The following is a 25,369-nucleotide window of genomic DNA, read 5'->3' as shown; positions in this document are numbered from 1 at the left end:
ATAAAACAGCTTTATAGAGTAACTTACTTGGTTTTGTTTTGGGTTTGTGGTTTTTTTTGGTTTTTTTGTTTTGTTTTGGGTTTTTTTTTTGTTGTTTTTTATTTCTACCATTGCGTTATCCTACTGAAAATATAGTTTTTAGTATTTCTTGTAATTGAACCAATTTTTTTTTAATGTAATTAGGTAGTGATTCATGAAGACTTCATTCAGTCCTGTTTTGATCGTCTGAAAGCTTCCTATGATACACTATGTGTGTTGGATGGAGATAAAGACAGTATCAATTGTGCAAGACAAGAAGCAATACGAATGGTGAGAGTGTTGACTGTTTTAAGAGAGTATATAAATGAATGTGACAGTGATTACCACGAAGAGAGAACTATTCTACCTATGTCAAGGTATGTGTGAAGATGCACTACTGTGATTTTTATTTCTGTTAACTAAAATATTACTAACGTCTTTATGATTTTTACATTCTAAAGGGTTTCTATTCAATGCATTTATAGAATATCAAAATTCCATTTTCATTGCTAATACATGAAACTCTGATCTGTAGTTAAAAAAAAATAAATTGAAATATCAGACAAATATAGGCATGTATGAAGAGGACAGCAGACCTGACAATAAACTTGTTTCTGATGTTTTGTTCTATAACACAATGTACCTTGTGGCTATATTGTTTTGGATTTATTTATTTTTTTTATGAAAATTATTTAAAAGCAATGCCATTCTTTAAGTTAGCATGGGAAAAGCTGCTTTGTTTTTCTTAGTCCTGTTACACAAAAGTATGTTAGTTTATATTTTCATTTTCCAGAGATGCTAATCTTAATTTGCAAGCTTAAATATAGGATTACCTCTAAGTGAAATATTCTGTGTAAATTTCTCATAAAAAGGGGGAGAACAGCACTTTGAAAGTGTATTTTCTGTATACCTTCAGTCTTCTTGTCCTTGAGTAGATACTTAGCTTAAATCGTAGCTGCTCCTTCTGTAACTATCTTTGGTATAAAGAAAAAGGAGACGCTTAAATCCCATATTGTGTAGATGTTTTCACACACAAAAAAACCCAGCGACAACAACAAAAACACCTTTATTTCCTTGGAGAGGAAAGTAGAACAGAAAACTGTTCAGATGTTCCAGTATTAGTAGCTGCTTTCTGTGGGAAGAAGGTCTCAAAAATATGTAAGGAATACACTGAGATTTCTATAGAATTATGATGCAGCTAGATTTTTTTTAGACGTGGTGGGGGCTTGTTGTCCTCTTATTTTAAATGCCGTTTTGTCAAGAAAATCAAAGAGATGGCTGTTTCTTCATGGTCTGTCAGTAATTTGCAGTGCTCTTAGAGCATTTTTATTGTATATGTTGGTTGATGAGTGCTAACTGCTCTTGTCGATTGTGGGTGCATCTTTTTTATATGGGCTGCTTATTTGATTAGGCTTTTTCCCAGGTCTTGTTGGCAATGAGCTTTTGTGGAGAATTTTGCCTTCTTTTGTTGCATGGGATTAGTTTGTTGGGCTTATCTGGCCACGTCTTTCCTAATGAGTTCCCTGCCATAGTGCGAAGTATGACCAGTGCTATTGTGAAAATGTTTTTTCTTCTTTTCATTTTTTTTAAAGCATTCTGATTTTTAAAATTGGAATTCTACTATAAAACTTTTAACAGCTTATGACAGAGGCATTAAGACTTGGTGACATGATGTTTTTTTCTGTTTTTGGTGTGTTTAAAACTGAGTTGTTTTGCTGAAAGAGCAAAGCATAGTTGCCAGTCTGAACTTCATTTGCACATTTTGATCAGGAAATTACAAGCAAGAGAAAATACCTCAGGCTTCGTAAGAGACTTCTTAAAATTCTGTCAGTGTTCCTAACCTGACAGTAAAGCTGACCGTATGTTTAATGCACTTGTGCTGAGTGTGGCTTCTTGAAAGTTTCTGTGTATGTTACGTGTGCGTACTTGCCTGGGCTTTCACAAAATAAACTCATGCTGGAGTGTATCACTGTATGTAAAGATTTGATGTTTAAGTATCTGCAACACAAAATGCAGCAAGAAAAATAATGTATTTTATGAGGGCAAAAATAACTTTATCTCGTTTATTTTCAGAGCTTTCCGTGGTAAACATATCACACTAGTAGTTCGTTTTCCAAACCAAGGCCGGCAGGTAGAAGATTTGGACATTTGGTCTCATACAAATGACACAATTGGCCAAGTGCGGCGCTGTATTCTGAATCGCATTAAAGCCAATAGTGCACACACAAAAGTAGAACTGTTCATCGGTGGTGAGCTGGTGGACCCGGCAGATGATAGAAAATTAATTGGGCAGTTGAATCTCAAAGATAAAACGGTAAGTGTTGCAGTTATTTATGTCAATTGGGGTGTCACTTCCCTTTTATAAATACTTGAAAAATACCATGCATGGAATCACTTATTCTTTTGAAATATTTCCATTCCTCCTGCTTGTATTATGCCATTAACGTTATATCAGATGTTTATTTAATAAAGAATCTTCATTTTTGCGTAGTATTAAAACTGTGACTCTGTTTTTCAGCTAATTACGGCTAAGCTTACACAGATAAATTCTAATATGCCCTCAAGTCCAGATAGTTCTTCTGACTCTTCAACTGGTTCTCCGGGCAACCATGGCAATCACTACAGCGATGGTCCAAATCCAGAAGTTGAAAGCTGTTTGCCTGGAGTGGTAAGCATATGCTGAAATGAGCAGTTTAAAAGCATATTTTCCCTATATTTTGTCTTTAATTATTGATTTTAATGTTTTTTTATTTGCTTATTTTAAGATCATGTCACTGCATCCTCGATACATCTCTTTTCTTTGGCAAGTTGCAGACTTGGGCAGTAGCCTAAATATGCCACCTCTTAGAGATGGAGCACGTGTTCTTATGAAGCTCATGCCACCAGGTTAAACTTAATTTTATTCTGTTTTATCTTGTAATATCCAGTATAATAATTTCTCACGTGTTATATTAAAATAAGGAAGTATTTTCTACTTTCTGGTAATTTATGGATACCGTAATTTATAACATCCTAATTAGGATTGTAAATGTATTTTTTAAATAGTTAATTCCTGTCTGTTAAATGAAGTTGTGTAGTTTGCAGTTGGTACTGGGGTTCAGTGCCTCAGTGCATTGAAAAATGGGAAAAAGTATATTTTGAAGTGATCTTGTAGCTCTGCTTTAACAGGATCACTTTTGTACTGACAGAAATAATAATTGCAGAATGCTTCATAGTCTGATCTTGTCTGTCAGATTTTTTGCAATTTTTCTGAAAACACTTAACATTTTTCAGATTTATAATTGTAAATATTACTGTCTTGTTCTGGAATAGTTTTGTTACAAAATGTTTATAAGTTCTGTTTTTATTGCAGATAACACTACAGTTGAGAAACTAAGAGCTATTTGTTTAGATCATGCAAAGCTTGGGGAAAGCAGCCTTAGTCCATCCCTGGATTCTCTATTCTTTGGTCCTTCTGCCTCACAAGTGCTGTATTTAACAGAGGTTTGTGATGCTTTGCCTGTTTTTTAAAATTCTTCAGCTCTCTCTTTGGCAATCCTTTCTGTAATAGTATGGAAGCCTAAGATCAAATTCTGGTTTGAAATTTAACAACTGAAAATACTTCGCAATTTACTAGAATAAACTGGTATATGGCCAATTCTGTCAAAGCATTGCTTAAGTAGTATTCCAAAATAGCCTCATGTTCAATCATCTATATTTAAGCTAGAGCATTTATGTTAGTTAATGCTGTGTTTTGTTCTACAGGTAGTTTATGCCTTGTTAATGCCTGCCAGTGCACCTCTGGGAGAAGATGCCAGTGACTTCCAGTACAACTTCTTAAAAAGTGGTGGTTTGCCTCTTGTATTGAGCATGCTGACTAGAAATAACTTCCTGCCAAATGCAGATATGGAAACTCGAAGGGGTGCCTACCTTAATGCTCTAAAAATAGCCAAATTATTACTAACAGCAATTGGATATGGCCATGTTCGAGCTGTGGCAGAAGCTTGTCAGCCAGTTGTGGAAGGCACAAGTACAATTTCACCGGTAATGTAAATATTCCTTGCTAAAGATAGCAATGTATTCTGATTTTGCTCTTGTCTGCAGCAATATTTATATGATTTCTGTTGACATTCTCTTTCACTGAGTTGTGTGTTAAGAACTCATGGTACTTTCAGATAAGGTTGTCTGATGATTCTAAAAAAAGAGCTCAACTAACTAAACAAATCCTGTTTCTTTCTGACAATAGAAAAGTTACATGTGAGATTCACTTGCTCTATATATGATTTTCAATGGTTTGCATGATTGTCAGTACAGGTGACTTTCCATTTTCAAGTATGTCTATCCCGTAAGTGTGAATTCTGATTCTTTTGAGCTGTTGAGTCTGCTGAAGGATGTGCTTCTGAATTTCTTGTATCTCCTGTTTATGATTAGAGCACAAAACAACAGAACTGATGCTGAGTTATGCCAGCCCTTTTTCTCAGAAAAACAAGTCCTTGGCTTGCTAAATTCCTAATTCCGTCCATTGCTTGTAGAAAATTCTTGCAGGGTACAGCTAGGTATGTTGCAGAGTTTAGTGCTGATAGTTGAAAGGTGTCCTACCCTAAGTTTTCTCAGTTGGAGAAGTGTAACACAGGTGTTCTGAACTGTGATCTCACATGTCTATAGCATTATATCTTATACATGTGGGTCTGTTGCAAACAGACTGATGCTGACCACTTAGGAGGTGTAACACTTGTCCATGACTGCTGACATTCACTGTTTACTGTTGCAAACATCTAACTTTATTGTTAAATGATTTGTTGGCAAAAACTTCATGCTGTCATCATCGTCCTGTTTGAAGGACTTTGGTCTTGATACTTTTTACCGCTTCAGCACCAATAAGCTTATACCTTGGGATGGAGGTGAGATTTGTAAATACCTTTTCATTTATCTTATTTAAAGGATAAGTACTATAGCATAAACTTCTGGCTTGGCTTTCTATCAGTTCTTAAGAGAATGAGATAACCAAGACTGAGTCTGCAGTCTTCTAGTTACTGGTCTCCTGCTGTCACTAGGGCCTTTTAAGTTTTTATTTTCTTCCTTGCTTTCACAGAAAGTTGAATCAATAATGTTGTTAAACGTAATATTCTGGTACATAGATCCTGATTTGCCCCATGCATATTGTGTTTGATCACTCACAGCTCATTTCCAATAGCTAATTAACTGTGTAAGCTCTATTAGTCTTAAGTGGGAGTTCTGTAGTTTTGCTCCCCAAATTAAGTGTTTTAGTGAAGCTGACAAAGCAAAAGGGATATGACCAGCACTAGGTGTTACAGAACAACTTCACAGTGTCTTTTGAGCAGCATTTGAGATGGGTGTTTTGGATGAAATGGTACTAGAAAATGAAGAAACTCTTTTGTACAAGAAGTTTTAACTTGTAACCACAGCACACAGTCTTTTCAAGCAAGTTTGTCTATGAGAAGGAAACAGCCATTTCAGATCTGAACTGTCAAAACTACAGAGCTCTGTCAGCCCAAGGAGAAGAAATGCTGTGTTCAAACCAACACAGAAAAGATAAAAGCTTATCTTGCTACTGTTCCTGTTGTAAAAGCATGATAAGGAACAGGAGGGATAATTCGGAACAGAATTCTTCAGTAGTGGTCTAACTCAGATGTTTCAAATGTACTCGACTATAATGGACACTGCAGCCGTGTTCTCTCTGGACACTATGAGCTAGTCCAGCGGGAGACCCATTGTTTTAGCAAAGCCTTTCTTTCCTACATCAACAGAAACGGAAGGAGGCATTGTAATTGTCAGTGTTCTGTTAACTTGAAATAATCTGATCAATAAACAATCCCCCAAACATAAGTAGCTTTGAGCAAATGCCTCTTCTGTTCACTACTTGTACTCTGTGCTTGTACACTGTAGCATAGTCTTCAGATGTGATGGTATCTGTTTGAAAATAAGGGGGCTTATTTTTCTTGGTGTTTGCAGTTTCTGTAAGTAGTTTTCCTTCCGAGATCTTATCTACTTCTATCAAACCTTTCCAAGTAACTTTAGATTTTCATATCTTCTTGCTTGCTTTTTTCCGTGTAAAAGTAAGTACAAGAAATACTTTCTTCCAGATAAACCAGGCTACGCATGACCAGGCAGTGGTGCTACAAAATGCCCTACAAAACATTCCTAATCCAACTTCAGAATGCATGCTGAGAAATGTAGCAATACGTCTTGCACAGCAAATATCTGATGAGGTTAGTGAATTCCTTTCTGTACCACATTTTTTTTTTCTGTAGTATTTTTTTTTTTAAATCACTAAATTTATTGCTTTTTGAGACATGGATTTTCCTTCTAAAATGTCATGAAACATTTTAGGTAATGTTCATATGGTTCATAAAACTAATTAAAATATTTAATAGTTGTTTCCATATGAAATGATGAAATTCAGTGTCTAATAGCATGAAGAGGCTTGAGTGAACTAGGCAGGTTCCGTACAAGCTCTTTAATGGCTTATGAATATTGTTACATTTAGGTCAGAACTTCAGAAAATTGATGTAATAGACTTAAAGAAGCTAATGGATATTTTGAAAACATTTTTGTGGTACATTCTTCTGGTTTTGGTCTTTTATGTTTTGGTTTCCGAGTAACATTCTCTTCCTGAAGAGGAACACAGAAAAGGGGAGGAAGCTTTTAAATTTTCAGCATGATTTTCAAATGCTGAAAGATAAGTCTCACATCATTGCCATGTATCTTTATATATTGAAAAATGCATTAATGAAACAAGTGAAAAATTGGATTGGGGAGATCTGTAAAGTTAAAGAATGTGCTTTAGAAATATAATAGTCTTATCTGTGTGGTACTCTGTGGTATGACCCAACCTCATTTGGATTTGGAATTATGAGTCATGTCAGCAAGTACATTAGTTAAATCCGCTGAATTCAGCAGAAGACAATATTGGAGCTACTTCAACTGCCTCTTCCAGGGTGAATCAGGATTCCTCAGTTTCCAGTATGGAAGCAGTGAATGTTGTTTTTCTGGACTCCATAGACTATAATCTCTGCAAAGCTATCTCTAAACATTTCTGAACAATCTAAATAAAACTAGTCTTGTATTATCATCTTAATGTCGAAAAGTATGCTATTTCTTCCGAACGACAAGCAGTGTCTAAAGAGAGCACAATGTCCTAGACTGCAAGAACGAACCATCTGCCTTCCATTAGTGGTGGTACTGCATCTATCGGTGATTTTATGCCTAAAATCAGCTAGTTGAACTCTGATTTATTTAAATCTGTTCCACAGAAGAGATGTCTTTTGAAGTGAGGTATGAAGAAAGTTTTGTAGTTGTTGTGTTGTCCTTTTTGGGGGACTTCTAAAAAATAAATAATTTTTTTTCTTTTTCTTTGACCAGGCACATCAAAGCAAACAAAATCTGAATTTTTTTGACAGTATTGCTCTTAAAGTATTGTGTGTAATTTTCTGAATTTATGAAAACTGCTGTAGATAAAAATTTAATTAATATGTATTTTATTTTACCTTTTGATTTGTTTTTTCTCTTAATGTTTTGATTTCAAAGCCTCTTTTCAATAGACCTCACAATTAAAAAAAAATCTGACATGGTTTCCCTAGGCTAGACATAAGACTACAGCACAGAAAGAAGTCTTTCACCTTTTAAAAAAAATTTAATACTTCAAGATTTTAAAACTACAATGAGATTTAAAAAAAAAATAGATACATTTCTGTGTGACAAATTTTTCTTGTAGTGCTGTTCCCATACAGTTGCTTTGTTGTTGACAAAGGTGAAATACCTATTATTTGTCCTGTAACTAGTGTTCATTTCCGTATCAGCAGCAAGTTTCCTGATGCAACTAGCTTGTTAGTTAAGCCTCTTAGAGTCTTGGTTTCTTATTAAGCCTGCACATTAGAAAAATGATCTGTGAAAGTTTGGAGAACTGTCTATCATCTGCTTTTAAAGGTTGCCTGTTATTTGGACAGTTCTACTTCAAATACAGGGGGCAAATAGGTTTAGGTTTTTTTTAAAGTCAATGCAAACTATTAAGTAGTGGCAGTTGTATATTTTTCTCATGTGTGTATCAGCAGAAACTATTGGATGTTAACTCAGACCATGCCCAAAATACTGAATAGTGATTCTGCATTCATAAGATACATGATCTGTGTTCTTATTAATTTTAAACCCTCTGTAACTTGAATATAGAACAATTCTTTATATATTAATCACATACTTGATAAGCATTAGTTTGTCTATCTAACGATGAGCAAGCAGAATAAATACCATGGAGGGGACAAACCCCAAAACAGCTTCAACTTGTAACGTTACTTCAGAGGTTGGCTGCCTTTCAGGTGCACGCTGCATGGGTTGTGTTTTTTTCACCAAATCAAGAATGTTTTAGCATTGAAGTTGGTAGTTTCTGCTGTTTCTTACTCAGAAACAGAGTTGCCAGTTACTTATCAAAAACGCTAACTTTCTTGTAATTCCTGGTACTTGTAGCATTGCAATTTAAGATTCTGTAGTAATCTAACATACATGCTGCTTTCAGTTAAAAAAGGAAGTTTTGCATAATTTCAACATTTATTTTTTTTTCTATTTAAGGAAAAATTGTATGATAAGTTTTAAAATTTTAAACTTTCTATAAAATACATTTGTTAGAATTTAGTATTCATTGTAATGTTACTTGCAACTGCATTTACATCTTGCTTTGGTTTCTTTATCTTTTTTTTCAGGCTTCAAAATACATCCCTGATATCTGTGTTATTAGGGCAGTACAAAAAATCGTTTGGGCATCAGGCTGTGGGTCAGTTCAGCTGGTTTTTAGCTCAAATGAGGAAATCAGTAAAATCTATGAAAAGGTAAGAATTCCTAAGCAACAACTTCTCTATATAACTGTTCCTTTGTTTACAAAAGGAACAGGGTCAATGAGGTCAGGCTTAGAGTGTGATGAGCTTTTAGGTAGGTATCTTGGTGATTATGTATTTTGGAGTCTGGTATATGTCGGTTGTCATATCACAGTTTAGTTTTCTATTTCTTGGTAACAGTTTAATTGTACCTTGAATCTGGTGTCAGTTCAAAAATGCACTGGTACTGTAAGCTTCTGTAACATGTTTTCAGCCCAGTTGGATTCCGTATCTAAATAAGAAATAGGCATTTCTTGCAAAGCGAATTTTTCTAATATGCATGCTTAAAAGGTCTCTTCTGCAGAAGTTGATTTGAAGCATATGTGTAGTCTAGAATGAGAAACAAGATCTAATTGATCTGAAATTAGCACTGAAGCACTGGTAAAACAAAATAATTGCTAATCCTTTGTAGTTTATTTCCTTTTATTATGTAGATATGTAAAACATCTTTGTGGTTTCCCGTGTGGTTTACGCAAATTATTAGATTTTATAACACCTTGTGTTTCATGAATATTGCTTACAGTTGTAGGAAATAGTAATCTGTATTTTGACAGTGATTTAAAAAAAAAAATAAGTTGTTCTCTAAATATCTTCTTGTTCATCTTAAAATCAAATTTAGTACTCCCCAGTGCTTATCTGAGATTAAAAGGGAAGGGACTATATAGGGAGGTTTTATTCTTGGTGTGTTAGCTGTTGTGCTTAAACAATCAGTTAGAGGAAGAATATTTACTTCAGCAAAATGCAACACCTTTCCATTTAGCTTTTATAGTAGTATAATGACATTTGTTTCTGTTGCTGTGAGAATGACTTCTTCATTAAATAAGTCGGGGTTTTTTGAGGTGATAAACTTGAATATAAAACATGGCTTACTTAGCAAGGCAGTCCAGCCGTATGAAGATGTGCTCTTATAGATATACATTTGATGTGTTAAGAGCAGTAGTGCACTAGAGAAAATACACCTAAAATAAAAAATACCTAAGTGTTCTTTTCTGACATTTTTCTGGGTGAAAATTGTAAGTTAAATTCTGTAAAAATACTTTCAAACAATTGAAGTTTTAAAATAGGTGAAATTTAAGCTGTGCATTATCAGTCATCCTTCAAAGGTTGTGTGTGTATGTGGTTTATTTTATTTTATTCTTATTGACTTTTATATGGACATTTGTAATAAATGGCAGCTGCATTAAATTTATGCTAGGCAAAAGGGAAATAAAAATTCAATGGAAAAACTGGAAACTAAAAAGAGGAACAAATTGCTGAAGTAAGAAGAAGAGGAAATAAAATGTACTTCGTTGAAATGGCATTAAAAGAGAGGAAAGTATCACAGAAATAGAGAAATACAGTGCAAGAAAAGACACGTTCTTAATTTAAGGAATTGTGTTTGGTTATAGATGAGACAAAGTAACTTCAATGGTGGTTTTATAAATACTGAATATACTGGTGACTGGCACACTGGCTTAGGGGAAAAATTATTTTAAGAAAAATGTTTTCCATTTTCTAAGTTGACCACTAAACCTTAGACTTTTAACTGATAGGTTGTAGGAGCGTTTTGCTATGTCTGTAGGGTAGAGATTTATCATTAAATGTTAGTTTAAGAACAAAAGCAGACTGATTTTTGTGGAATTGGGAACGTTGTGCCAGGATTCCTAAAAAATACCAAAGGCAACTGTGGCAAGTGTTTTTTAAGAGGTACTTGAGAGTGTCCCATCAAGTATGACTTCTGAAAGAATGTTGTGAGCACTTGAAGAAGCTTCTGAACTTAAACGGTAAATTCAATTGAACTTTGAAGTAAAGAAATTATTATGAGATCATAATTCTTATTAAGTCTCTTCTGCCTCCTGCCTCAAAAAATTCTGGTATGGGAGTTCTCTTGGTGGTTAAAGAACACTCTGTGACTTTCAGTGTTGCCAAATGGCATTTTCCCTATTAGTTTGGAGAAGGCCCAAACGCACCTAAAATACTGTGAGTGCTGCTTGTACAGACCCATCAGCTCTTGGTGCCTGAGTACAGGGGAGAATTTGTTGAGTTTAAAATGCACTTTGCCTTTCTACTAGATCCCTGTGCCTATGCAGAAATAGCTGTCTTTTCTAAAAAGGGTGCCAGTGCAGAGCGTGTGCAGTCCTGAACTAGCTGAAGGCATTCTGCTTTTACTTTTATATCTTGAGATGTGTCAGAGTTACCACATCCTACTGCATTGCTAGTGACTGTCTCTGATTTTCATGTGATATGCAAAGACAAAATACTTTCTGTTGCTAGACTGAGACATACATTGTCATCTGCTGCTGCTGTTTACAATTAGTTATTTCTTCCGCTTTGTAATCCCTTCTTTCTGCCTACTTAATCTTGATACTTTTCAATATATAAAACAAATATTTGTTTTATACCTCTGGTCAATGTTGCTAACCTGCAGCCATGATTACTGATGAATTAAGATTGAATCCTGCTCACATTCAATTTCTTCAGAACTTCTTCAAGCTAGTTAATTTTGGCTTAGATGGAGGAGAGGGCTTGTTTTTTATTCTCAAAGTATTTATTATGGAAAAGTGTACCAAAATCCACTCACTTGATTCAAGTGTTTAATCGAAAGAGTAACTTATATACCGATTAGAAATATCCTTTCATATATCAAAAGTCACCACAGAAACTATGGTTTAGATTTAGTTCAGCTGTTTCATTTATCTGGAAAATAGTGATGAACAAATTCTATCAATATTAAGATGTTTTTGATCAAATAAGTTGTGATTATCAAAGCTTTTTAAAAGTATAGCCTTTCTCTGTTTTAAGTAGTAACTGTTTCCAAAGCTTTAAACCCCAGGTTCTGAGTAGTAAAGAAAAGCATTTATTTTATTTAAAAATAAAATAAAAATTCATTTATTTAAAAAAAAACCAAAACCAAATACAAACCAACAAAAAAACCCAACAGTACTAACTAGTGTAACTTTTGCCTACAAACTTCCTGTGTGACTTCTGGCTCCCTAAGTTCATACTTGGAATCCACCTTTGAGAAGCACAGTACTGGAAGTTCAGGTCATCCCAGATAGTTGTTTGAATCACATCTGAGTGGAGTGCATAAAATACTTGGCACTGATAATCACCCAGTATACGAATTTGTGGTTTGTGTTTGTATTTAGTGTATATACCTTGGAGCCACTTGGGTTTCTTGTTTTCTTTTTTTCTATATCCACTTTGTGCTCTCTTGTTTATTTTCATAGACAAATGCAGGAAATGAACCAGACATGGAAGATGAACAAGTTTGCTGTGAAGCACTGGAGGTGATGACCCTGTGTTTTGCTTTGATTCCAACCGCACTGGATGCACTCAGTAAAGAAAAAGCATGGCAGACATTTATCATTGATTTGCTGTTGCACTGTCACAGCAAGTAAGTTTTGGTGGTGATTTTTAATCACATGTATTTTACAATTCAAACTTAATATAAAGCCTAAATGCAGAGCAGTGACTTCCTATTGAAGTGATTTTTTTCTGTAGTTGTCTTAATTTACTGTTTAGCAATATAAATCTGTAATTTGAATACCTGTTGTAAAGTGGTAGCTGTATCAGTCCCATCTTCTTTGTACTCCTAAGGAGAATATTGTCAAGCCAGATGGATACCTGATAATGTGCTACTGATGGCTTTAGAAAAATGCATTTAGAATAAAATAATAGGTACTTTTATGTTTTTTGGAAACTATGTGAATACTCACTACATTAGAATGTTTATTTAGGTATAGAAGAACTTTCATGCCTTTTCTGATACATAAAAACAAGATACAGTACTAGCAGTTTGAGGAGAGAGAAAATTAAGGAAATTAAGACTTAATCTTCTGGTTTTCTTGCATTGTAATGGCATGCTAGTGACTCCTCACGAGACTCATATGTATTACATAGAGCTGTCACAGAGGAGCTGTCACCTGGTGCAGCAGCAGGCTCTTGGTGGAACCCTTGGCACTGTTGGGGGATGGACAGACAGGGAAAACCAGCAGGAGCTGCCAAGAATGATGTGCTTTAGTTGCCCTGCAGTCTAGCTGTAGAGTTCAGGGATCTCTTGATGTCTCCAAGTTTTTCCTACAGTTCTCCTTAGGCAGCATCTGCGTCATACAGCATCTGTGTGATGTATGTCCTGGAAATTTAGCCCATCTGAAATTGTGAAGTATTTGAGGGTGTACTTTTAGAAGCCATCCAGGTGGAAAGTTTTTCCAATGTTGTTATTAAAGTTAGCAGTGCTTTGAACTTCTACCAAAGATTAAACTTCAGTTTTGTAAGGTATTTCCACTGTTGTTCCAAAAATATCTTGTCTTTGAGAAATTACAGAGATCAGAAATTTGCAAGGTTGTCTAAGCCTTTCAGTACATTTTAAATGGAGTCAGATTATGGTGCTTTCAGATTACTGGGGTCAGAATTTCAACGCCATGTTTTGGGTTTTTTACTTTTCCAGATAAAACAGGTTGAAAAGTCTTACGTTCAGGAATATTCGTATAACAAAAGGATCAATAATATCATCAGAGCATATCTTTACAATGAACTACTTGCACACGTTGGTGAAACTGTGGAGTGTTATTATTGGAATCCGACAAGCTTTATTATTTTGCAACCTCTGATACAAGGTGTTGAATTTTCAGCTTCACTGGAGCTTGTTATTATCCCTTAAGTTAGATAAGTTTAACAAAACACGCTGACAAATGTATGTTGTAATCTTACACATAAAAAGAAACAAGCTGTCTTTCACTGGTTTTGGTAACTTTCAAGGCTGATGAGTAAGAAATAACTAAGTTTTATTTTTAAACTGTCAATGATTGATGTCAAGGTACACTTTTGGCACTAAGTGCCTGTTGGCCACATGTCAAATTTGGAGAGCCAGTACAGCTGATTAGGAGGGGCAAGTGTCAGTGCTGCCTTGTCTTTTGATTTTTGATGTGAATCCAAAGATTTGTCAGATTTGTGGCTTTCTTAATTGTACAAATATAAGTAGTGGGTGATAATTTTTATAATAAATGTCACTGTAGTTATATGACTTTCTGGTGTTTTATTCAGAATTTACGTGACATTTCTCAAGAGTTCACCAGCATTTGTTTATATTTCAGTTAATGTTTGGTATCAACACTTTGCAAATAGAAGTATTCCTTTGCAGATTAAGTTCAGTGAGTAGTTCTTACTTTGGGGAACTTTAAGATTATTATCTAATATAGTGGCCAAATCTGTGTGATCTCCTTGCTTATTTATTGGCAGTATTATAACATTAGAACTTCTGGGGCTGTTTCTGGTGTGACATGTCTCTCATGAAATGGTCTTAAAACCTTTCTTTAAGATCTGAATATCATAAACTGAGATTCTTGTCATTTCACGTTGTCTGGAAAGCCGTCATCACAGTTAGATACCTTTCTTTTAGCACTACCACCATTTATCAGGTGTCAGAGTTAAAAGTTTCTTATTTGCTATAACTTCCACTTGTTTGGATTAATAGGCTAGGATTTTGTCATCAAGGATAACTGAAAGGAGAAAATGCCGGGATATTAGTTTTTTACTATTAATCTATTTTGTGATCATTCTTGCTCTAAGAATGTTGTGCCCATAACACCTTTTTTGCTGCCAGAACTGACAGAATAGCTGTGTTAATGTTTACTTTAACATCCTACAGCGAGGATGACCTGTTACCACTCTTTTACTTTGAAAACTTCAAATGCTCTTTGTGAGGATTTTTCTGTTCTGGTCATATTTCCCTAAGGAAGTGAACTATTAGTTCAAATCAGGAACTTCTATAAGTCTTAAACAGTTTAGTGTCTGAATTTCATTGTCTGGGTTCTATCTAGCACAGCTTGTGATAGAGGTGGAACATCTTTTTAGCAAAAATGACAGTCCTGATTTACAGATGCAAATATATGCCCTGGATTTGCCAGCCTCTTCCACTGGCTGCAACTCTTGCTGTTTTGAGCTTTGTTGACTAGTACCAGCTATTTCATATTGTTATGGTTAGTGAATAGTTGACCGTTGTACTTCCTAAAATACTGAAAGAAAATAGATTTGTCCCCGGGCACCTTATCTCTGCTTTCTTTCTCACCAGAATGTGAAATGAGCTGAATTTATTGTATGGAAAAATGGTTCTGATTGTCAGTACAAGAAGCTAACCATTCAGCTCTTTTCGCTCATATACTTGTGAAACTTCTGGTGTTGACGATAATCTCACTTAGGTTGGCACTGTTACTTATTGCCTGATGGTTAGAATAGCATAAACGTGAGTAGAAACAGACACCACTTTGAAAATGAAGACTTTGAAGTTGGACTAAGCTTTAAAAAGTTCCTCTTCTGAATTAATGTGGAAACAAATTAGTGTTCATAGTGCAGAGAAAGCTTAGGAAATACCAGACAGAATTCTGAATATCCTTCCATTTTCAACTATTGTTCTCTAATCTCCTATCCTCAATCAGAGAACAATGTGAGCAAAAATACATGTGAGAAAATCTTTTTTGGTGCGCCATAAAAGACAAAGAAGATTATCAAGTTCAGATCTCACAAATATGGTCTTTCCAGAAAAGATCGGATGGATTAGGGCGTTTTGTGGGTTTCTTTCCAAGGTTGAGATTGCATGGGACTTCTACTGTTTCCTCATAGTGTAACCACGTGTGTTGGTTTCACTGAAAATGAGTTAATTTTCTTCATGCAGTTAGAAACCTTTCTTTTTCATAGCTAGCATGGTCATTATTTGGACTTAGTTTGAGAACAAGAGAGAACAGCCCAGGACAGAGTTAATGTTTTTAATTGCTCTGGTCTGAGAGCCAAGATCTCTGAGCTCTGCCCACAGGTGTGAGGCAGCGAGGAAGGGGGGACATAGATAGGGCAGAGCTTGACTGACATCCAGACTAATCTATAAGAGTATTCCATGCCATTAGTGTCATGCTTCGTATTTAAGAGGAGTTGGGATCTTCCGGTTTTTTCTTCTTATCTGTTGCTCTTTTTGTTGGAGCCAGGATGGAGACCTGTTTGGGGGAGTTCTGTTTGTGACTTTCTTTGGTTTGGCCTTTTGCCATCCTGCCGTTTGCAGAGGCTTCTGGGCCTTTCTGCCTTTTTCCTCTTTTCTCTCTCCGGGATCGGCTGTTTGGTGCAGATGGAGTGAGGAATTCCCTTGAGTATCTTTTATTTCTATTTTATATATATATATTTACTAGTAGTGTGTTAGTATTTTGTTACTTTATTAAACTGTGTTTATCTCAGTCTAAGTTTCTCCCTTTCCTTTTGATTCTCTGCCTTATTTGGGTGTGGGGGAGTGAGTGGCTGTTGTGGTTATATTGCTATCTTGAGTTAAACCACGACACCATGCTACCATGAGAAGCAGAATGCAAAATGTTTAATATGAAATACTAGCACAGTTCTTACTCTCCAAGGTAGTTGATTTTATGGTGGTAACCCCTGAATACAAGACTGGCTTAGTCAGCAGCAGATAGCTGAACAGTCCTAAATGATCCTGAAAGCCAGACGTGCTCCACTGATGGCTGCAAAGTGTTCAGTGGCTCAAAGAAATAAAAAGTCTTACTGCCTGTGTAAAGCAATGGCCCTTATACCCATTGAAGAGGCTGACTTCTGTTAAACAGAAATCTGTGTCCTGGAGCTATCAGTCGGATGGGGTTCAGGTTGTCTGCCCTAATTGAGTCATTTGTTCTCCAGCTGTTTCCCTGGATGTGAATTCATCATGCACCTCATGTCCTGTCTGCCAGCTCCTGTTGTCATGGTGTCTAATCTGGCACCACGTGACTGCATTTAGGCAGCTACATCCCTCCCATGGCTCCTGAAGAGCTCTTAGATTGTTATAGCCACGTGAAAATATAATACCTGTGTTCAAATATTGCGTACTCCTTAGAAGACATAACAGCGTGAAGTGTGCGTTTCCTTGGTCGCCTTTCTCACTTTAGGAAAATACCACCTCTATTTCATTCTGCCTTTTAAGTGCGTGAACCTGACCAATGTCTATGTAATGCATCCCAAGCACGTGAAGGGTTGCATCTTAAAAGACATTTCCGTGAGAAGTTTTATGAAAACGTCAGCTCAGCAATCAGATCCCATTAAATGTTAATTATTACTGAGAACAAAACGGACCCTCTCCACCCCACAGACTTCTGCAACTAAAAGCAATGTAGTAGAACTTAGAAAGATCAGAGAAGGGTGACAAGGGAGATCAGAGCTCTTGAAATTACTTCCATCTGAGGAACAACTGAATAGCTTCATACTGGAGAAGAGATAAATGGTGGGAGAAGAATACCACAGAGACCTTTAAAATTAGAAGTAGTAAAGGGAGAATAGATAGAGAACAGTGTTCTTTGTGTAAGAACATCTTGAGCATGATGTTGAAGCAGTGTAAACCTTCAGTTTGGAAATCGTTTGAAGGGTTGTTTTATGAATTTGTCCACCGAGAGCCATGAAATACTGTTTTTGGTAGTCTTCTGAACCACAAATTGCTAGAAGCTGAGAGAACATTCTGGAGTAGTGTCAGTGCGTGCTTCTCACTTCTTGTGCGCTTTTCTAGGTGTATACCAGAAAGAGCGCTCAGCCAGGTGCATCTTTGCTCGGACCACATGGTCATTCTTGCATGTCTTTCAAGCACAGTTAACCATACATGAAAGAACCCTGAAGGAAATAAGATTCTTTTTTTTGTGCTTTCCACATTGACCTCCTGGGCAAAAAACGACACCCACACTAAAACGACACTGTAAACCTCAGTTTCTTGTATGTTGAGATACTTTCATAAAGTGTAGGCTTCACTTATATTCTGTCCCCACCCAAGAAGAGTTGTTTCTCATGTTTCTTACAAGATATAATGCCCAGACAATCTTAAAACTTGAAAGAGTAGGGTTTGCCTTATTTTTTTTTTCCTTAAGCTTATGCATTCCCACATAATTCCAGTGATTAGATTGCGTTCTTAAATAGCCACTTGAATTTTCAAGGGTCATTTTTTCCTCATTTCTTACTAATGGTAAATTTTGGTCACTCTCATTTGTAGATGCTCAGCAGACTGCTGTAGTGATACATAAGAGCAATTTTACTGGGATTGTTTTATTTTGTCTTTCAGGCACAATTGGGGCTTGATGAGAAAAAATATTTAGGTTGCAAATTGCTTATGTTATGCAATATTTGCAGACAGTTGCGAAGGTTTAGTTGTTAGGTGCTGCTAAGTTTATTTTTGTTTTACCTTTAAATGTTTGATTTGTGGAACAGGTTTGTAATAGTAATTCGTGTGTCTAAAATTTCTCTGCAAGGAGAAACTATGATGGGTAGTGAATTATTAAAGTATTCCTATTTCCTGCATTATGTACAGTTTCAGAAAATGGCATTAAGCAGATAAGCACAAACTGAATTGGTTTTTTTAGTGTCCTGTTTGGATGGGGAGATTGTATTTAATGTTTCTGTTAAATTATTTCCAGAACTGTTCGTCAGATGGCACAGGAGCAATTCTTTTTAATGGCTACCAGGTGTTGCATGGGACAGAGACCTCTCCTTTTCTTCATTACCCTGCTGTTTACTGTTCTAGGGGTAAGTTTGTAGAGGTAAAGGGTTCAGTACAATGTGGACTTCTGTAAAAAGTAATAATAACAACTATCTGCAAGAAAAAGCAAATTACTATTAATAATAGTCACTGTAATAGATTCCTTTTAACCTATATGCAAGCAGCACAGTCAATTTCCATTTGAGTTAGATAAGGGGGAAAGGGGATTTTTTGTATGTTTTCTGTTAAGAACATGAACAATAAGCTTTAATAGTGTATTTCGTTTTCAGTCAATGCCAACCTTCAAGTAAAAATAATTAGCAGATTAGATAGATGCCTACAGTTACTGCCACCTTTTGCAGGGCCTGCCAGGGCTTTTCAGTTCTGCGTTCTCATGGCTCTCTTGAACAGTTGATCGCTTCACTGTTTCCCATCCAAGTACAGAAATTGCTACTAAAATAGTCCAGAAGTCTTTCATTAACCCCTGTACACAATTATAAACTTCTGAAAGGTTGAAAATTACCTTATGCTTGTTTTCTTTCATATCTACTGCCAGTTTTAGGGAAAATATGTTAGTGTTGCACTGTAAGTAGACGCATCTACGAATTCTATATAATTTCTTTTTGGTTTACATAGAGTACTGCAAGAGAGAGAGCTAAGCATTCTGGAGACTACTTCACTCTCCTAAGACATCTTCTTAACTATGCTTACAACAGTAATATTAATGTACCCAATGCTGAAGTTCTTCTCAATAATGAAATCGACTGGCTTAAGAGGATTAGGGTAAGTTTTAGGATCAATTGATTTCTGATAATCAGCTTTTTGCTACTTTCTTGTAAAGTACAATTTTAAGCTTGGAAAACTTATATTATGTAGAGTATTCTAACTTTCCCTTAAATGGCAGGATGAAGTAAAAAGAACAGGGGAAACAGGTGTGGAAGAAACTATCTTAGAGGGTCACCTTGGAGTAACAAAAGAGTTGTTAGCATTCCAGACACCTGAGAAGAAATACCATATTGGTTGTGAAAAAGGAGGTGCTAATCTCATAAAAGTAAGTTAAGATATTTTGACCTATGGACTTCTTGTTTTGTTTTGGGGTTTTTACTGTGAATAGTTTAAAAGAAATTTTGTATCCTGTGGCCTGTAACCATAAGTAGTCCCAATTTAACTGTTTGACAAAGGCTTCTATTTGGAGTTTAATGCTTGCTTTATTATAAAAAGATGATTTTTTTTTTTAATTACATGTTTCAGTCATAAGGTTACTTAACATTTCATTCTATGGAACCATTGCATAATGGAGTTGCTATAACCTCGTAAGCTGTTTTTCTAAGACTTGGCAAACATCACACAAGGATAGTGAGCTAGATACAGCATATTCCTGTACAGGACTGATTTATTTCATTACCCCTGTATTGTCTCTTCTTCACATGTTCTTAATCAGTGCTGTTAATGTTTATGGCAGGTTTGAACAAATGTGTGACATCTGAGCATGTCTTCAGTCAGTCATGTTTTCTTTGTACTTGTGATACTATACAGCAGCAATGTTGGGTGTTTTTAGAACTAATTGATAAAGACCTTTGTAGCTAATTCTGGCTTGGCAGAAGAAATTTTTTATCAATCAAGAATAATACAGTTTTATTTTTAACTTGCAGTGAGGGGGTGTATTTGCAGGGAACCACTTTAGAATGGAGTTATTCTGTTCTAAATTTAAAATTTGTTATGGTGTTGCTCTCAATTTTAACTCTTGAGCTTTTATTAAAGTACTTACAGTTCTCAGATATTCTTTTAGGTAATAAGTCTTATCCTGTTCTAAAATAGTATGCATTTCTATGGTAACAGGTGGTTTATCTATCTTTTTTTTTTTTTTTTTTAGGAGTTAATAGATGATTTCATCTTTCCGGCATCCAATGTTTATCTACAATACATGAGAAATGGAGAATTGCCTGCTGAGCAGGCCATACCAGTCTGTAGTTCACCAGCTACTATTAATGCTGGCTTTGAGCTACTAGTTGCACTAGCAGTTGGATGTGTCCGAAATCTCAAACAGATTGTAGACACCTTGACTGAAATGTATTACATAGGTACAGCAATCACTAGTATGTAATATTTTTCATTATCTATTTTCTACTTCTTAATGTGCATATTGTGTATAGTTTTTGTTTATCAACTGAACTAGGTGCTGAGTTTTTTAGTTTGTGGTTTGTTTGTGGCTGCTTTTAATATTGCAAAATCAGGCTGTCAAAATCTAGACAAGTTTGTCAATGCAGCCTTTATTTTTTCTTCTTTATGCAGTGTATATTCTGACTTGCATTACATGGTTGCATTCAAGTTCCAGCCCCAGTCACAGTCTGACCCTTCCTACCCTGATTCTGGCTACTCCCCTTTGTCCCCTCTAGCTCCCAGGAACCTCATTCTGTCTATATCTTCTACTTTTGTCTCATTGTTTCAGGCTCTGCCTAACCAATCCCAGAACCTCATCAGGTATCTTCAGCTTAGATTTAGTGCCAGTCTCTTGGTTGCTCACCTGATTTGTCGTCATTGTCCATACACAGACACAGGTCCACTGCCCTGCTTCCCTTTCTAATTCTGTACTCATTCTCTGCTTGTCATAGTCCTTTCTCAGAGGTTTGTTCTCTCAGTTTTGGCCTTATCTTAGCACCGCCCTGCACTTGGAGAACTTTCTCCTTCTCACTGGAGAAGGATTATAGCAACTGTAGGATGTCTTTTAAAAGCCTGTAGTCCAATGAAACTTGGGCTGATTTTCACAAGGATGGCAAAAGGCTCATACTTAACACAGATTTTGTTACCAATACAAAGCATGTAATATTTTTTAAAAAGCAAGCAAACTAGCATATTTTCTGCAGCCTTAAATTGAATAGTGAAACCATTTTCACTGTAATATTGACAGGGAAAGGGTTGGTAGAGGGGGAGAGCCCCAAACCGAGCAAACCCAAGCTCATATAGGAAGGAAGGCTGGGAGAGTTAGGGTTGTTCAGTTGGAGAAGAAGTCTCCAGGGAGGCCTTCTTTTGGCCTTTCTATACTTGAAGGGGGCTCATAAGAAAGATGTGGAGAGACTTTTTTCCAGGACCTGCAGTGTCAGGACAAGGGACAATGATTTTAAACTGAAAGAGGGTAGATTTAGATTGGACATAAGGAAGAAATTCTTTACGATAAGGGTGGTGAGACACTGGAACAGGTTACCCAGAGGAGTTGTGGATGTCCCATCATGGGAAATATCCAAGGTCAGGTTGGGATGGAACTTTGAGCAGCCTGATCTAGTGAAAGATGTTCTTGCCTGTGGCAGGAATTTGGACTAAATGTTCTTTAAAGATCCTTTATAGCTCAAATAGTTCTGTGATTTAACAGAATGTTTAATCTTGTAGAGCTTAGGAAAACTATAAGCAACTAGAAATAGTATCCCATAGTGGGAGTTGTCCACTACCTCTCACAATGGCATTGCTTCTTGCCCAGTTGATGGTATCTATGGGTTGTTCGAGGTTTTTCAGTCTCTTCCTATTTGGTTCCATCTCAAATGAATAAATGAAAAGGGTAGTTTAATGTTTTTTTCCCGTCTCATCCTTTTTTTCTTCACCCTTTTCTATTGGGAAGTAGTGCATTTCTTATCACCTCGCAATTAGAAGGATTTTATGACATTTCCTTCCACTCAAATATTTGATGAGCACAATAGAATGCCAGATCTCTGTGATATGTCAGACAGAAGAGAGAACACATGTATGAACTGTGCATGCTGTGTGTTTCATTTACCAAGTAAAGCTTGCTTGTAAACATGCATGCTGTCTTACATTCTTTTCCATCAGATTTTTTTTCAGTCAAAACTACAGAACAACAGGTTAGCGTAGGAAACGTGTGATCGTAAGTGTATTCTGAAGAGATGTGAGAGGACTGAGGGTGAAGACTCAGGAGGAAAAAAAATCTGTCAGAAGTCATACAGATAGCATTATCTAAAACTGTTTCCCATCCTGGCAGGGAAGAGTGAGACATAAGGGAAATATTGTAATTTTAAAAGGATTATAAATTTGCGAAAGGCTTATAAGCCGGTTATATATTCTACATTCATTCAGCTGAATTCCTTGGCAAAGAAGCTTGCAGGTATTGAGGAAAGACTTCTGCTTGATACGCAAGTAGACTGAACTCTTGTCACACCACCTTTATAGTTACGCAATAAAAGAAAATGGTATAATGTTAGGATTACAGCTAGAATTATTGTTTTAGAAGTTGTGTTAATTTTAGCAATTAAGTTTTCTGGTGGGACATTTATTTTATTAATTAAACTGCAGTGTGATATAGACTAATGCTAAGTTTATGCAATTTCTGTTTGTACTGCGGTGATGGTCTAATTCCTTTACAACAAAATAGTTTCCTAATCATATTCTGCTATTTTCTTTTAGCTTGTGAAGCCCTTACAGAATGGGAATACCTGCCACCTGTTGGGCCTCGACCACCAAAGGGATTTGTAGGACTAAAAAATGCTGGTGCCACTTGTTACATGAATTCTGTCATTCAGCAGCTGTACATGATTCCAGCCATCAGAAATGGGATTCTTGCAATTGAAGGCACAGGCAGTGATGTAGATGATGACATGTCTGGGGATGAAAAGCAGGACAATGAGGTAAATTTAATTACGTGGAACTTGCTTATCTTTAAAATAGATTGAGTTTTTTTAATTAAAAGGTTATAACAAATTTAAATTGCTAATCACTTTACTTTCCATGGCTAGCTGTGGGGACAAGAGCGTAATTTTTTTTCACTGGAATAGGCTCATTGCCGGAAAGGCAGTTCAAAAGATCCAAGGGGAGCAGGGTTTGCAGATGTCCTCCTCATGTATTTGTACTTGAAAGCTCCATACACCACTTTTGCCACCAGAACTCTGTTAATGCATACAAAGCCATTGTTTTTTCTGATGGGAATGTGAAATAGATTGTTGAATTAAACAATGGATAAAACTAGCTATGAGACAGCTACATAGCAAAGTTAATTGCACTTTTTTTTTTTTCTGCTTTGCAGAGCAATGTTGACCCGCGAGATGATGTGTTTGGTTATCCACATCAGTATGAAGACAAACCAGCACTAAGTAAAACAGAAGACAGAAAAGAGTACAATATTGGAGTTCTGAGGCATCTCCAAGTAATTTTTGGTCACTTAGCAGCTTCCAGACTACAGTACTATGTACCAAGAGGGTTTTGGAAACAATTTAGGTAAATAAAAAATTTAGTATTAATGTCTGTTCACTGGACCACTGAAATGCAACAAAGCTAATTGTGTAGTAGAAGAAATAATAGTGATGTTAAGTGTAAATTAGCAGAACTTGTGCAGCACTGTATCTGTTTTCCTACCTTTTCGCCATTATGTAGAAGTCTTTTAATAGACCAGAGTTACAGCAAGGTGGTTATTTTGGATTATAGCGTTTCTTGACCTTGATACTTAGACTTTGAATTAAGTATGTTATACACAAAAACTAGTTTTTATTTATTAGTAAGTAAGTGTCAGGGACATAGTAACAGTTGGTATGCTACATCACAAACCAATAAATAGTTTTGCCTAGTAAGAAGGATGGATTAATAGCTTAAATAATATTTTTTTAGAAAATAAATTGGAGGACAAACCAAATAATATTTGACATGAATGTGCTTTTGTTTTCAGACTTTGGGGTGAACCTGTAAATCTACGTGAACAGCATGATGCTTTAGAATTTTTTAATTCCTTGGTGGACAGTTTAGATGAAGCTTTAAAAGCTTTGGGCCATCCAGCAATGTTAAGTAAAGTTTTAGGAGGGTCCTTTGCTGATCAGAAGATTTGTCAAGGATGCCCACATCGGTAAGTGTTTTAAGATTCTCCTCTCTTACAGAAAAAGAACCTGTGTTTATATCCTTGTAAAAGTGACTAAAGAGTCAAGAGTGGATTTTTTTGTGTGTTTTTGGATTGTTTTTTCTTAAAGCTCATAGAATTTGCTACCTTGGTTTTTCTACAGCCTTAATATTAGTTTGTCTTCATGTGCCTTGAAATACTTGACTCTTATTGCTTCTACTTAGAAGGGAAGGAAGATACAGCTTTTTTATGTTAAAAGTGAAAACAGCTTAGGGACAAAATGCAATGTATAAAATTTTGAGACATGGCCAAGAGCTGTTGCTGTCTTCTGTCTTCCATAGAATGTGGATAGAGCTGACTGACTGAAATATGAATCTTCAATTCCAATGAGTAAAACTCTGTTCGTACTGTGTAAGCTGTAATTATGGAGGATTATGTAGCAAGTTTATCTTTTTCTTTATTTTTTTGCTGTATTTATAGTTAAATTCAAATGTGAATACTGAAATTCAGCTCCATAAAGGGTATGTAAAAAAGAAATAATAATACTCATAGCAAGTCAGACAGGAAGTCTGTAGCTCACTATCTTCATGATGGTGATTGAAGACAAATGCCTAGTGAAGGAATAGGATTAGGCATTGTAAAGTTTACTTCTCTATGCTTTTTCTTCTGTATCCCATATGATTAAGATTCAAGATGTCCTAATGATGAACTTGTTCTTTTCCAACAGTTAACTTTTTTATTATTGTGTTAGATCTTGTGCACTAACAGTTGGCCTTCTTCACTACATATTTCAGATCATGTGTGCTTCCTGAAGGATGTAGATCTCTGCACATTACCATTGCAATTTCTCCTTATTTTGAAAGTTGACCATTTATTGTTATCCTTCAGTTAGTAATTAAAATACAGTAAAAAACTCTGGTACAAACTGATTTAATTGTGGTAATCTTTCAACTTCAGTTGAGCTTGTGTGGATTAGAAGAACTTTAAGTGAAACATCTTAAGTTTCGTAGGTTAAAATACATGAGCAGAAGTAAGTTGAAATATTGCAAGATAATGTGAAAGCACCGGTTATATTTTATATGCAGTGGGTAATTAAATGGAAGATATAGATGTGAAGCAACCTGAGTTATCTACCATTCATTACTGATATTATGTAGTATCATAAGGTATTATCTGTCTTTTTGGAACTTTACTGGA

General features: G+C 35.8%; 1 protein-coding gene across 2 annotated transcripts in view; it reads left to right on the top strand.

The window, feature by feature from the left end:
- Positions 1-25,369, top strand: part of USP9X (ubiquitin specific peptidase 9 X-linked) — a 103,310-nt gene that overhangs the window by 59,511 nt on the left and 18,430 nt on the right. The window contains exons 18-33 of one of the 2 annotated variants that reach the window (XM_065070036.1): positions 184-395; positions 2,092-2,332; positions 2,537-2,686; positions 2,784-2,904; positions 3,371-3,501; positions 3,763-4,041; positions 6,102-6,227; positions 8,712-8,837; positions 12,092-12,258; positions 18,284-18,392; positions 18,982-19,128; positions 19,250-19,396; positions 20,219-20,426; positions 22,756-22,976; positions 23,372-23,562; positions 24,008-24,181. In XM_065070036.1, the coding sequence (XP_064926108.1) occupies positions 184-395; positions 2,092-2,332; positions 2,537-2,686; positions 2,784-2,904; positions 3,371-3,501; positions 3,763-4,041; positions 6,102-6,227; positions 8,712-8,837; positions 12,092-12,258; positions 18,284-18,392; positions 18,982-19,128; positions 19,250-19,396; positions 20,219-20,426; positions 22,756-22,976; positions 23,372-23,562; positions 24,008-24,181 (2,750 nt within the window). Of the gene's footprint in view, positions 1-183; positions 396-2,091; positions 2,333-2,536; positions 2,687-2,783; positions 2,905-3,370; positions 3,502-3,762; positions 4,042-6,101; positions 6,228-8,711; positions 8,838-12,091; positions 12,259-18,283; positions 18,393-18,981; positions 19,129-19,249; positions 19,397-20,218; positions 20,442-22,755; positions 22,977-23,371; positions 23,563-24,007; positions 24,182-25,369 lie in introns of both variants that reach the window. The other variant, XM_065070030.1, reaches the window with a different exon arrangement.

This window comes from Columba livia, chromosome 1 (assembly GCF_036013475.1).
Source record: "Columba livia isolate bColLiv1 breed racing homer chromosome 1, bColLiv1.pat.W.v2, whole genome shotgun sequence".
In the NCBI taxonomy this organism is placed as follows: domain Eukaryota; kingdom Metazoa; phylum Chordata; class Aves; order Columbiformes; family Columbidae; genus Columba; species Columba livia.
This window is presented reverse-complemented; position numbering and strand designations above follow the sequence as displayed.